This window comes from Mobula birostris, chromosome 8, assembly GCF_030028105.1.
Source record: "Mobula birostris isolate sMobBir1 chromosome 8, sMobBir1.hap1, whole genome shotgun sequence".
In the NCBI taxonomy this organism is placed as follows: domain Eukaryota; kingdom Metazoa; phylum Chordata; class Chondrichthyes; order Myliobatiformes; family Myliobatidae; genus Mobula; species Mobula birostris.
In genome coordinates this window covers 162268214-162280899 of record NC_092377.1, presented here as the reverse complement: position 1 = coordinate 162280899, position 12686 = coordinate 162268214, and the positions used below count along the sequence as shown (strand labels likewise).

At 38.2% G+C, this 12686-nt stretch overlaps 1 protein-coding gene across 9 annotated transcripts in view; it reads left to right on the top strand.

The window, feature by feature from the left end:
* Positions 1 to 11131, top strand: part of LOC140201894 (paired box protein Pax-8-like) — a 67319-nt gene extending 56188 nt beyond the window's left edge. For 7 of the 9 annotated variants that reach the window (XM_072266665.1, XM_072266663.1, XM_072266666.1 and 4 more), the window contains 4 exons: positions 498 to 621; positions 5556 to 5657; positions 8945 to 9031; positions 9781 to 11131. In XM_072266665.1, the coding sequence (XP_072122766.1) occupies positions 498 to 621; positions 5556 to 5657; positions 8945 to 9031; positions 9781 to 9902 (435 nt within the window). In that variant the 3' untranslated portion in view covers positions 9903 to 11131. Of the gene's footprint in view, positions 1 to 497; positions 622 to 5555; positions 5658 to 8944; positions 9032 to 9761 lie in introns of all 9 variants that reach the window. The other 2 variants (XM_072266667.1, XM_072266669.1) reach the window with 2 other exon arrangements.
* The last annotated feature ends 1555 nt before the right edge of the window (positions 11132 to 12686 follow it).

Below are 12686 nucleotides of genomic sequence, written 5' to 3'. Positions count from 1 at the left end.
AGGTTATCTGTTCTTTTTCCTCATGGAGCACTGTTCCAAATTATTCAGCTAAATAGTTGCAATAAAGGTTCTGAGATCTCAGTGTACACAGACATCAGAAAGAACTGGGGAAAGTGAGTAAGCTTGTTTAAAGCTAGAACAGGATATGTTTGAGATGGAAAGTTGGGTAGAGTTTTGGCAGTGAAAATTTAACCTTGACAAGTGTGATAAATAGTGTACCAAGCAGCAATTACAGCTGAATGTGGTTGTACCTGCCTGTCTTTGGCACATGAGGCCATCATTGAGGATCAGAGTTTTCTTGAAGCCTGTGATTAGTAAATCTTTGAGAGACATTTGTACAGGTACAGGTGCATCGAAGAATATGGAGTTAATGCAGGCAAGTGCGATTATTATAGATGATGATCGGCGGAGATGTGGTGAGCTGTAGGGCCTGTTTCTATGTTGTACAAAACTCTGATTCTTTAAACTGCAATCTTGTTGTGCTACTCATATTCCAGACTGCTCTGTATCCACTTTCCACCTTAAGTAATGGAATGGATGAAGGGAAGCCAAGTTTGTCCTCTTCTGCCACTCCAATAGGCAGGAATATCTCTGGATCACAGGGATACTCAGTAGTGACAGGTGAGTATGTTTGTAGAGGGCTCTATGTTCTGTTCAAACAATTAAATGGGAAAATATGGAAATGAATGTATGATTGGCAGAGAATTAAACACTAAATGCCTTATAAATTGCAATATACTGTATACTATACCCTGCATAATGTATATGGTCTTCATTTTAGATTCCCTTCAAACCTTCTTTGCACAGGGGTTAAAGAATAGCTTATTTGTCACACGTACATTGAAACACGGTAAAATGTACTGTTTGCATCAACATCCAACACAGTCCAAAGATATGCTGGGGGCATCCCGCAAGTGTTACCATGCTTCCACATCAACATAGCATGCTCACAACTTACTAACCCTAACCAGATCAACATAGCATGTTCACAATTTACTAACCCTAACCAGATCAACATAGCATGCTCACAACTTACTAACCCTAACCAGATTGGAGGAACAACACCTTATATTCCGTCTGGGTAGCCTCCAACCTGATGGCATGAACATCAACTTCTCTAACTTCTGCTAATGCCCCACCTCCCCCTCGTACCCCATCTGTTATTTATTTATATACACACATTCTTTCTCTCACTCTACTTTTTCTCCCTCTGTCCCTCTGACTATACCCCTTGCCCATCCTCTGGGTTCCCCCCCACCTTGTCTTTCTCCCCAGACCTCCTGTCCCATGATCCTCTCATATCCCTTTTGTCAATCACCTGTCCAGCTCTTGGCTCCATCCCTCCCCTCCTGTCTTCTCCTATCATTTTGGATCTCCCCCTCCCCCTCCCACTTTCAAATCTCTTCCTTCAGTTAGTCCTGACAAAGGGTCTCGGCCTGAAATGTCGACTCTACTTCTTCCTAGAGATGCTGCCTGGCCTGCTGTGTTCACCAGCAACTTTGATGTGTGTTGCAACACAGCATGCTCACAACTTACTAACCCTAACCAGTATGTCTTTGGAATGTGGAAGGAAACCAGAGCACCCAGGAGAAACCCACACAGTCATGGGGAGAATGTATAAACTCCTTACAGACACTGTGGGAATTGAACCCTGATCGCTGGCACTATAATGGTGTTACACTAACTGCTATGTTACTGTATTGCCCAGAAGGCAGAGGATGGCAGATTGGTTGGTGCAGTGCCAGGGGTGGTAAGTGAATTGATGGGAGGATAGTGGAGGAAAATTTAACTATGTGTAAAGTATATGAATAGGATTGAGTATTAAATCCAAACAAAAATTGCATTTAGATTCAGCAGAAGAACAAAAGACTTTAGATTTTGGCCCATTCACAAGTAATTTTGAAAAATAAAAAAATAAGTTTTCTGTATGTTATATTACATTATGGAATTCTTCATTTTACTGATTTAACAGTGACAGATTCTAAGTAAATATGTGGGGCCGAGGAAAGTGAGAAGGAAGAGTACCTGCCAATGTACCATTACATTCAGCATTGGGGAAGTTACCCACTAGGCACCATACTTCACTCAGAAGCATGTGTACCTAGAATTTCTAATTCATCCTAAAAATTTTGCTAAAATGGCGATGATGAAGTGAGATAATATTTGTTATGGTCTACCCGGTTGGAAATGAGATGCTGGGAGGGAGGTAAAAATTGGTAGTGTGCTGGAGGAATGGTCAAGAGACAGTACAACACAGGTGGAGGTGGTGCAGGGAAAAGTGCTCTCGGAGTATGACACAAGGGAGAGGGTGGCAGATAGGGGATGGTGGCTGGGTTGCCGCAGTGACAGGAGTAGTAAGTGATGTGATGAGAAAGTAGTGGAGGAAGACTTAACAGTGTATTAAGAGACTTGGAAAGGACCTTACATATCTTGCAAGAATTCCAGACTTCAAAATCATAGTATGGTATAGAATTGATGTTGTAAGAATCATCATTGTACTGAAGAAAATTGCGGTCCAAGTTTCCTATATTATTCCTACATGAAGTAAGGATAAAAGAGCTTAAAGCAGACCATTCAATCCCTTAAGATTGTTCAGAAAGTTCAAGTCAAATCTACTACCTCAAATAGCATTTCTTGCACTAATCCCATATGTTTTAATATCCAGAAATCCATTGGCTTCTGTTTAAAAAGCTGAGCATCAGGGTAGAGAATTTCACAGATTCTTATTCTTTTAGTAAGAAACTTCTCTTCATTTCAGCTATACATGATGAGATCTCGTGCATCCCTGCCACAAGAATCATTCCAGGCCATGTGCATGGCCTGAGTAGGTTCTTTGAGGGATGCAAGACAACCTGCAAATGGTCATTATCATGTCTCACACCCGGAAAGACTGATTTTCAATTTCACAATCCTGCAATGAACAGTAATATGCCATTGAATCACCAGGCATGAATTTAAAAATCATTAAATTATTACTTGAAAATTAAAAAACCTGCAAATAGAGTGGATTAATTGAGACACATCCGGACATTATAGCCCAATTAGCCAAAGTTTCATGGAAATAGTTAAGGAGATATAAAAAAAAACTAATGTTTAACTGAGTAACAAGTTATGTATTTAAATAACTGATGGCCCAATTAACTGGAATTCACTGTTTGGGAAATCTAAAGCAAAAATAGAAATTGCTGGAACATTTAGCATCCATGGAAAGAGACCCAAAGTTAACATTTTAGGTCAAAGACCTTTTGTTTAAACCGATGAAGAGTTTTTGACCTGAAATTCTAACTCTTAAACTAGTACATGTTGTTTGTATTTGAAACCACTCCTTGTCCTGTGCTGATATATGCATTGCACTACCATTATACTGTACAGTACTTTACTTCTTAATCACAAACCATAGTAGTCACTGCTGTTACAGTATTCTGAACTCATCATTTTAAAAAAAAGTTTTGATAAGTGGCTGACACTCAAAAATCTTGCTAATACTGAAAATTGTATATATTATTAAAGACATATAAGAACATAAGCGATAGGAGCAGGAAAAGGCCATTTGGTCACTTGCCTAAAAATTCTAAGATGTCTGTTTAGGCACATTAAATAGATGCAGCAGGCTAACACTGAGTGCTGCACTGGAAAACATAGTAGCAGATAAGTCTCAAGGGAACTGGTCATGGTGATGTGCCATGGTAGTGCAGTGGCTAGTATAACACTTTACTACACCTGCACACAGGGTTCAATTTCCACTGCCGTCTGTAAGGAGTTTGTACTTTCTCCCTGTGAATGCGAGGGTTTCTTCCAGGCATTCAAGTTTCCTGCCACATTCCAAAGATATATCAGTTAGTAAGCTGTGGGCGTGCTATGTTAACGTAGAAGAATGGCAATACTTGCAGGCTGCCTCTAGCACATCCTTGGACTGTATTGGTTGTTGACACAGACAATGCATTTCACTGTATGCTTTAATATACATATGACAAATAAAGCTCATCTTTCATCTGGATGGTGCAGAGTTTGGGACCTAGCCACAAGGTGGGTTAACAGGGATATCATTGAGGGTAGAGACCTAGGAAGAGAACAGAAATTGTATCATGCACAAAGAGATGCTACATGATCTAATTTTTTACCAGTTACTTCTTTCGCCTCTGGTACCTGTGTATGCAAGCATGTACAGATATGCAAGCCACTGAATTTTGTTCCACAATAATTCAGCCAGTCCAGCACATGTTCAAGAATGCACTGGAATATCCAGTCCCCACAGTCTGAAATTCCCCAGCAACATTATTCCTCATTTAATATATACAAACCAATGAATTACACCATACTGAAATATTAATTTGCTGGAATACTATATCCATAGTATTTTTTGCAATTTATTTTGTTTTTTGTTCTCTTACTCCATGAATGTTTGTTGGACTGGAGATTGAACCCAGTTATTTTTGTTGCTTTACTGTCTTTAAGTAGTTTTTTTCCCTCTGTTGTCAGTTGTGAATTGACAGACCACCATGGGTATATTTCTAATTCAGCCATTAATGGGTAACAACATTAATGGGTAACAACACCCACTAATCCATACAGGTTGAAATCTGTGGGATTTATGTTTTATTTACAAATGCCATGTCTGTGGATGGCCAGTAGTCCCATTTCAAGACCTTAACCCATGAACCATTTACATATATTTAAGCTCCATTTTCAAGATTAGTTTCAACTCTTTTTTTCTGCCATTTCAGATTCATTTCAAGCAGATGTGAATCAACCCCCCCCATATCAGATTCAGATTTATTTATCACATGCACATGAAAAAATACAGTGAAATGTATTGCTTGTGTTAACAACAAACACAATTTAAGGATGTGCAGGGGGCAGCCCGCAAATGTCATCACACATTCTGGCACAAACATAGCATGTCCACAATGCTCCAAATATCCAAGGTATATTGCTTTTGATTTGGAAATCGAACAAGTATTATCTCCTTTTACAAGTAGCCAATAAATTGTAGAAAACTATGCTTGTGACAATAAAGAGATGCTATAACTGATTTCCGCAGATTTTGTGTAACTTTAAGCCCTTGACTATAATTTAGCTTTTCCTCCAAAGATGCTGAGTTTGCAGGTGTATGATTTCATGAGCTCCAGCAGTCCTTGGGTCTGAGGTCTGAATTCCAATCTATATTTAATTAACAGGTGCAGCTACAGTAACGGTAATCCACAGCAATGAGCTTCAGTGTTTAGGTCTTGAAAAGAAATCTTAATTAATATTTCTGCTGATCACAATAAGACAGCCATCTGTTGGCATCTTCAAATATGCAGAAATTGGATAAAATAGATAAAATGGCTCAAACATTGGATAATTTGCATTCAATACCCAGCAAGGGGTAATCATGGACAAGGTCCTCCTAGGTGTGGCTGGGATCAATGGGATACTACACAGTACTCTCAGGAGACAAAAGTAGGTTGAATACCAAATTTAATAAATAAGTACTTTATTTGAATCTGTATTTCAGTTGAGTTGAAGAGATGACACCAATGGACCATAACTTTACAAATTATAATGTCTTCTAGGGCGTGAAATTATGAGCTCAACGCTGCCAGGGTACCCCCCTCACATTCCTGCAAATAGTCAAGCCAGTTACACATCATCTGCCATCGCTGGAATGGTGACTGGTAAGCACTCTTATTTGGCTCATTGCCAGTTATTATCAGAACATACACATGGTGTTAGGTATTACTTTCAGTGGCCCAAGACCTGCATCTTTCACCCAGGTAAATGACTGCACAGAGAGATACTTGCAGCAGGGACAAAGAAGAAATGATCTTGCATCAATACAGTACATTACATTTCACAACCAATATGTTTCTTATGATCTCCGCACTAGGGTCCTCATAATTTTATGTGCTGCAATTAATTCTCTCCTCATTTTCCATTATTCCAAAGAAAATAACCCCAAACCATCCAGTCATTCTGAATAGCTAAAATATTCCAGTCTTGACAACATCCTTGAAAATCCCCTCCGCACACTCTGCTACACAATCACAACTTCCCTGTAAAGCAGTGACCAGAAATGAACAGAGATTATGAAATATAGTAAGTGTGTTGTATCGATAGCCTTTATGTTCTTTCGTAACTTTAATTTCTCAATTTATCTGCCTCTATAGTCGTCTATTCCTCTAATAAAACCACAGAAAATCTAAGGCACAGAAGGAGGCATTAAACCCACTGAGTCTGTGCAAAATACAGAAGAGCTACCCTTGCTGAGCAAGTCCACATAGCCTTGTAGGCCAAGAACAGTTTGAATGTGATGTGAGTTTTTGCCTCTACTACCCTTTCAGGCAGTGAGTAACAGAATACCCACCCTCTAATCCTCATACACCAGGTAAAAACATATTCCTTATCTTTATATTAATAGCTCTTTCAGTTACTTAAGTGAATGTCCATCACCCTGGCCAAGCTCTTTTCTCACTACTACCACTGGGAAGGAGGTACAGGAACCTTAGGTTCCAAACTATCAAGTTCATGAACAGTTATTGCCCTTCAACCAACAAGCTCCTGAACCAGTGGTGGACAACTTCACTCACCGCACCACTGCATTTATCACTGAACATAACCTACGAACTCACTTTCAAGGACTCTGTAATGCATGTCCTCAGTATTATTTTGTCCAAATATTTATGTATTTTCTATCTGTATGTCTATTTATTTATTTACCCATCTAGCCAATCATACACTTATCTATGTGCTTGTTTATTTATTATAATTACTTTTTTTTGCATTTGTACAGTTTGTCTTTTGCATATTGTGTTTGATTGTCAGTATTTGTATATAGTTTTTCAATGATTCAATTGTATTTCTTTGTCTACTGTGAATGCCTGCAGGAAAACAAATCTCAAGGTAGTATATGGTGACACATATGTACTTTGATACTAAATTTACGTTGAACTTCAGAACTTTTTTAGTTTTTGGTCCCAAGGTAAGCAGTATAGTCTCTATCTATTTAAGTCCCTCATCATTTTATATCTTTCATTTAAATCTCTCTTTATTCTCCTTTGTTTCAAATAAAATAACCCTAGGCTCTCAAATATTTTATTATAATTACAATTTTCCCGTTCTGCTAACATCCTTGTAAATTCCCTCTGTGCTTCTCCAGTGCAATAACAGCTTTCTGGTTATGCAGGTATCAGGACCTTTTATAATGCTTAAAAATTTAGCCTACCGAGTGTCAATGGGAATGAAACAAAACCATAAGAAATGTTAAGATCTAGTAAAGCTTCCCTGATCCTATATTGTATGATTTATCTAATAAAGGAAAGCACCTTATTCCAATTTTTCACCACCTTATCACACTATACTGTTCCAACTTACTCTATATTCCTAAAGGCAGGTACTAAAATGGCATGAGTTTACCTGACACTAGTGTACTTTAGCCAGGGAGATATCCCAGCTCCACTTCAGAGTCTATGGAGGTTTGGCATTGGATGAAACACTGGCTAATTGGATACTTCCTTGTGAAATTCCAGCTTTGAGGTTGAGGCACATTCTGGCAGCCATATAGGGAATGTATACTTGGCTATCTGAGTTACTGTCATGATTCTGTCAGCTTGAACCAGTCTGGCCATTCTCCTCTGACATCTCTCATTAACAAGGTCATTTTGCCGACAGAAAGGCAACTAAGGCAACTAAATCTTAGGCACATGTAAAAAAAATCTGTAAAGCAAAGATGCTTTCAAAAATAATGAAAAGTTTTTAAGTATCAAAATATTTATTATAAAGAGCAATAAATAGTAAAAACAACTAATCAAATCAATATTTGGTGTGACCACCCTTTGTCTTTAAAACTACATCAATTCTCTTTGGTACACTGTTATGCAGTTTTGTAAGAAAATCAGCTTTAGGTAATACCAGACAGCCTCGATGATGTCAAGATCAGGGCTCTGTGGAGACTATAGCATCTGAAACCAATAAAAATACCTAGGGTGCCTCAGACTTTTGCACAGTATTGTAGATTTGTACAAAATCTATTCAGAAGCAGATGCGCTTACATCATCAAATGAATAAAATAATATGAGATAATGAGCCAAAGCTTGGCTCAAAATGTTAACCATTTATTCCTCTCCAGATATGCTGCTTGACTAGCTGAGTTCCTCCAGCATTTTGTGTGTGTTGCTCAGGATCTCTTGTGTGAATGAGATAATATGTTGTGCCAAAACTGCTCAGTTTTCCTAAATAGGAGTACCTCAACTCTGTTCATCTGGTTGACAAAAAGGAAAACAAATATAAAACTTTTCTCCTGATTATTTTCTAGTTTCTTGCATGGCCAGAATATCAGCAGTTCTTGGCTTCAGTAAAGATCTAGTTTTCCTAAACAGTAGAAAATCTTGAAGTTCACAAACTTTTAACATAAATAATACAGGATGGCTGATACTCTGAGAATTAATGATTTTGGGGTTAAACAGTGACTATTTTTACAAAAATTACATTTTGTTTGTAAAAGTAGCTGTGAAGATCTTGGAGTTTTAGACTTGAACAGATTTACAGAAATTCTGTTAAAATTTATGCAAAAGAAAGTGTGCCCACATGCTCAGCAATAATTGTCATTAATTGGAAGTTCCACTCCATAACAGGCAGTTAATGATTGAACAGGCCTTTTGCTGACCTGCTGACTTTTGTTTTGATGCAATTAAGTATTTTTGCAATGAGACAAGATGAAACATGCATGTATGGGGCAGAAGATGTTCTCCTTGTTCCTTCTGACCTAGATTGTTGATGCGTTACTTTGGTAACACAAAATGCTTCTCTCAGCCATGAAATTCGATGGTTGCTTTGAACATCAGAAAGAGACAAAAAACACCCCCAGGCTGGGCTCTTCTATTAGTCACTAATTAATCAAAACTGAACATTTTATGCACAATGCTTGTGATAATTAAAAGAATTTTATTTATTATTCTGACTCCAGGAAATGAATATTCAGGAGGCCCTTACACTCACTCCCATTATACATCCTATAATGATGCCTGGCGTTTTACCAACTCTGGATTAATAAGTAAGCATCACTGGAATTTACCTGTTAAATTTTGACTTATTTTTAACTAGTAATCTGTCTATGTTGCATTTATTGTCACCCTGTCGTCCCTTGATTTTCTAACTTTACTTTTGCTTTTTGACTTACAAGCGATATTCTTTTTGTGATTTTGTACACTGACTTTATATAGACTGACATAATTGTCATAGCATTCTGAAAATCAAATGAAATAATGATATACTGTATGTTGACATTGCTGCATCGATCAGGATAGTAATATAAGTCTTTTGAGTAAAGTCATTGTACTTGAGGAAATAGGAGGACAAAGGTAACCTGAATAGCCTACTACCTACTGGATTATACTAGTGGGTACATACAAGATCTGACTTTATCAACATAGCCTGTCTGACATCAATTCACTGACCAGGTACATCAACAGCAAAATGGTTACTTTAGTGAGGTACTTGAGAAGCACTGAAACCTTTGGAAATACACTGTAATGTAGAAAACTGGAGAGAATTAAATAGCTATTTATATATAAAAACAGTAATGCTGATAGAAAGTGCCCTGTGAGTACAAGCTTTTCAAAGCATTTGAGGGGTGCTGAGCTTTTCAGTTTTCAATAATATTTAACCATAAAGAGGCTACTTAAAAGAGCTTCAGCAGTGCCATGTGATCTGAGTCATGACATTTTGTTAATGCATTGTTATGTTCTTCCAACCGTCTTTTCTTCTTGTCCGTTAACTTTCAGGTTCCCCTTATTATTATAGTTCCACTCCAAGGACCAGCGCACCTCCCGCTGCTGCGGCTGCCTATGACCACCTCTAGTTTCCACAGCAACCAGGGAATTGTGCAGAGAGATGCCCTGGGGAATCATGTGCTGTCAGTCTAATTGATTTGAACACAAAGCAATGTGAAAAACTCTATTTATGAATGAAATTTGAACGATGGGCAATAATTTCATCACTGGATGTTTTCGAAACATGCCAGAAAGGATCCCAAAATAAGTTCAGCAGTGAATTGCCTTCGTATTCTGGATTTACAGTTAACTCACAGAACTAAAAGCCATAGACCATGGCTGGATAGAAATTGCTTCTGAGAACAGTAAGGAAAACAAATGCACTATTAGTATTGTAAATTATACATGGATTTTGCAAGGTCCACTCAAATGGGCCACAGACAATGTGTATTCAAGGCTCTAATAGGCTCATTATGTGACTTTAATTATGAGTGTGATGAGTTGGAGAAACAATAATGCATTGGGAGATCTTCCTCCGGTGAAACAGGGAGCTACATTTAATAGTAACTGAGTGTTACAGTGGATGGCTTCTGCAGACAAAAGAAAAGAACTTTCAAAATTACACAGAGCTTTACAAAGAGAAAGGCTGGCAACTTTCATTACTGACTGATCAAGAAATTCATTGTACTAGCATCATTATTGACCCTGCAACTCAACAGAAGACCATGACAAGAAAATAAAAATTCATTGTCTCTTTACATAATGTCTTTAGGCTCAAGGCAAATTCTCAGCACTTCCAACATTGTTTAAGACATGAAAGTAAAAATATGAATAGCTTAGAGACACTGGTAACAACATAAAGATTTTAAATTTCACCTTGAAGATTCAACTTGTATTTGAACCTCCCATTCTGCTCACATTTGACCTTTCAAAAAGCACCAAAATAGCAGGATTAACAAAATAGAAATCAATAAATGCATTGCAATTAATTCACCTTTGTGTGCCATATTCAAGATAAACCTGTTTAATTCTTTAATGTTGAAATGGCCTGATACTCAGCTTATGTGAAACACATTTATCACATGCCAGAGCTACATTTTTATTAAGCATACTAGTTTTAGACACGTGAGGAAGTGTGCAATACATAACTCAGCTACCACAGACGGATGTCTTCAAGGACCGAAAACAACCTAAGTCCAATGCCAGTTTTACAACCTGTTCACTTTTGAACGACATGATTAAGCTGCACAGGCCTGGGATTTTTCATTTGCTATGTATGTATGTAAACTATGAAACTATCAAAAGAAAAATATTTTAATTCAGTGTAGCATGAATTCAAATCTTGGAAATAAAATTTGTTGACAGTAGAAATTATCTGAGAACTTATTTTGTTGTATTCTTGTTCCCTATATGAGTGCAATAATTTCTTATCAAGAAAAGATCAAACTGTGTGCATCTTATATGAACTGGGGCCAGGAAGGTGGGAGGAAAGCACAATTAACATTTTGTGTTCATTGTCAAGTACTAGCTAATGCAAGGGTTATAAATTCACCAAAAATCACCTTTTCCAACATTTTTTGTCTCTATTTATTTTAACAGTTTGATTTCTAGCCTTGGAACACAAAATAAGTCCAGATTGTTTCCAAGAAATGTTAAGAATTGAGCTCAGATAGAACTGAAAAATCCCCACAAAACTCAAGAGGTATTTCATGTATTTGATTTTATAAGTACCAAACAATGTATATATTGGCTGCACCACCTTCTCTTTTCAACTTCCTTAAAAAATTAACCCTGTTAAATATGTTTAGCAATAGGATACCACCTTATCATTCTTGTCCATCAAACCCATCTTCAACAAGATGGTTAGACACTTCTGGAAACAGATTAAGGATATGACTCTTATTTCACATGCATTTCTGCAGTATTTTTAGTGGAGCAATAGGACTTTGAAAATGTTAATACTATAATGTCTTGTTTCAAATTACTTTGCAAACCTTGTTAACTCAGTAAAACTAATACTGAAACACCTAGAGCGAAAACATGTATAAAAGAAAAAAATGCCATCACACTAGTTTCAGTTTTTACCTTTACTGAATACATTTGTGAGGTTAACACTGGAAATATTAGAAATATTCAGCAGATCAGGCAGCATTTTTTTGAGGATTAAACTGTAAACACAAACGATTCTACAGATGCTAGAAATCTAGAGCAACAGACACAAAATGCTGGAGAGACCCAGCAGGTCAGACATCATCTGTGGTGAGGGAGAAACCGTACTAGTTTTAGATTGTGATGTTCATTAGGGATGTTTTCTTTCCACACATCACAACACCCTGGAGGAACTCAGCAGGTCGGGCAGCATCCGCGGAAACAATCGGTCGACGTTTCGGGCCGGAACCCTTCGTCAGGACTGTAGAGAGAAGGGGCAGAGGCCCTATAAAGAAGGTGGGGGGAGGGCGGGAAGGAGAAGGCTGGGTGGTTCCAGGTGAAAAACCAGTAAGGGGAAAGATAAAGGGGTGGGGGAGGGGAAGTAGGGAGGGGGTAGGCAGGAAAGGTGAAGAAGGAATAGGGGAAAACACAATAGGTAGTAGAAGGAGGTGGAACTATGAGGGAGGTGGTAGGCAGCTGGGGGAGTGGGGGAGAGTGACATAGGGATAGAGGAACGGAGGGGTAGGGAATTACTGGACGTTGGAGAATTCTATGTTCATACCAAGGGGCTGGAGACTACCTAGACGGTATATGAGGTGTTGCTCCTCAACCTGAGTTTAGCCTCTTCATGGCAGTAGAGGAGGTCACGTATGGACATATCTGAATGGGAGTTGAAAACAGAATTGAAGTGGGTGGCTACTGGGAGATCCTGTCTGTTGTGGCGGACGGAGCAGAGATGCTCGACGAAGCGGTCCCCCAATCTGTGTCGGGTTTCACCGATGTAGAGGA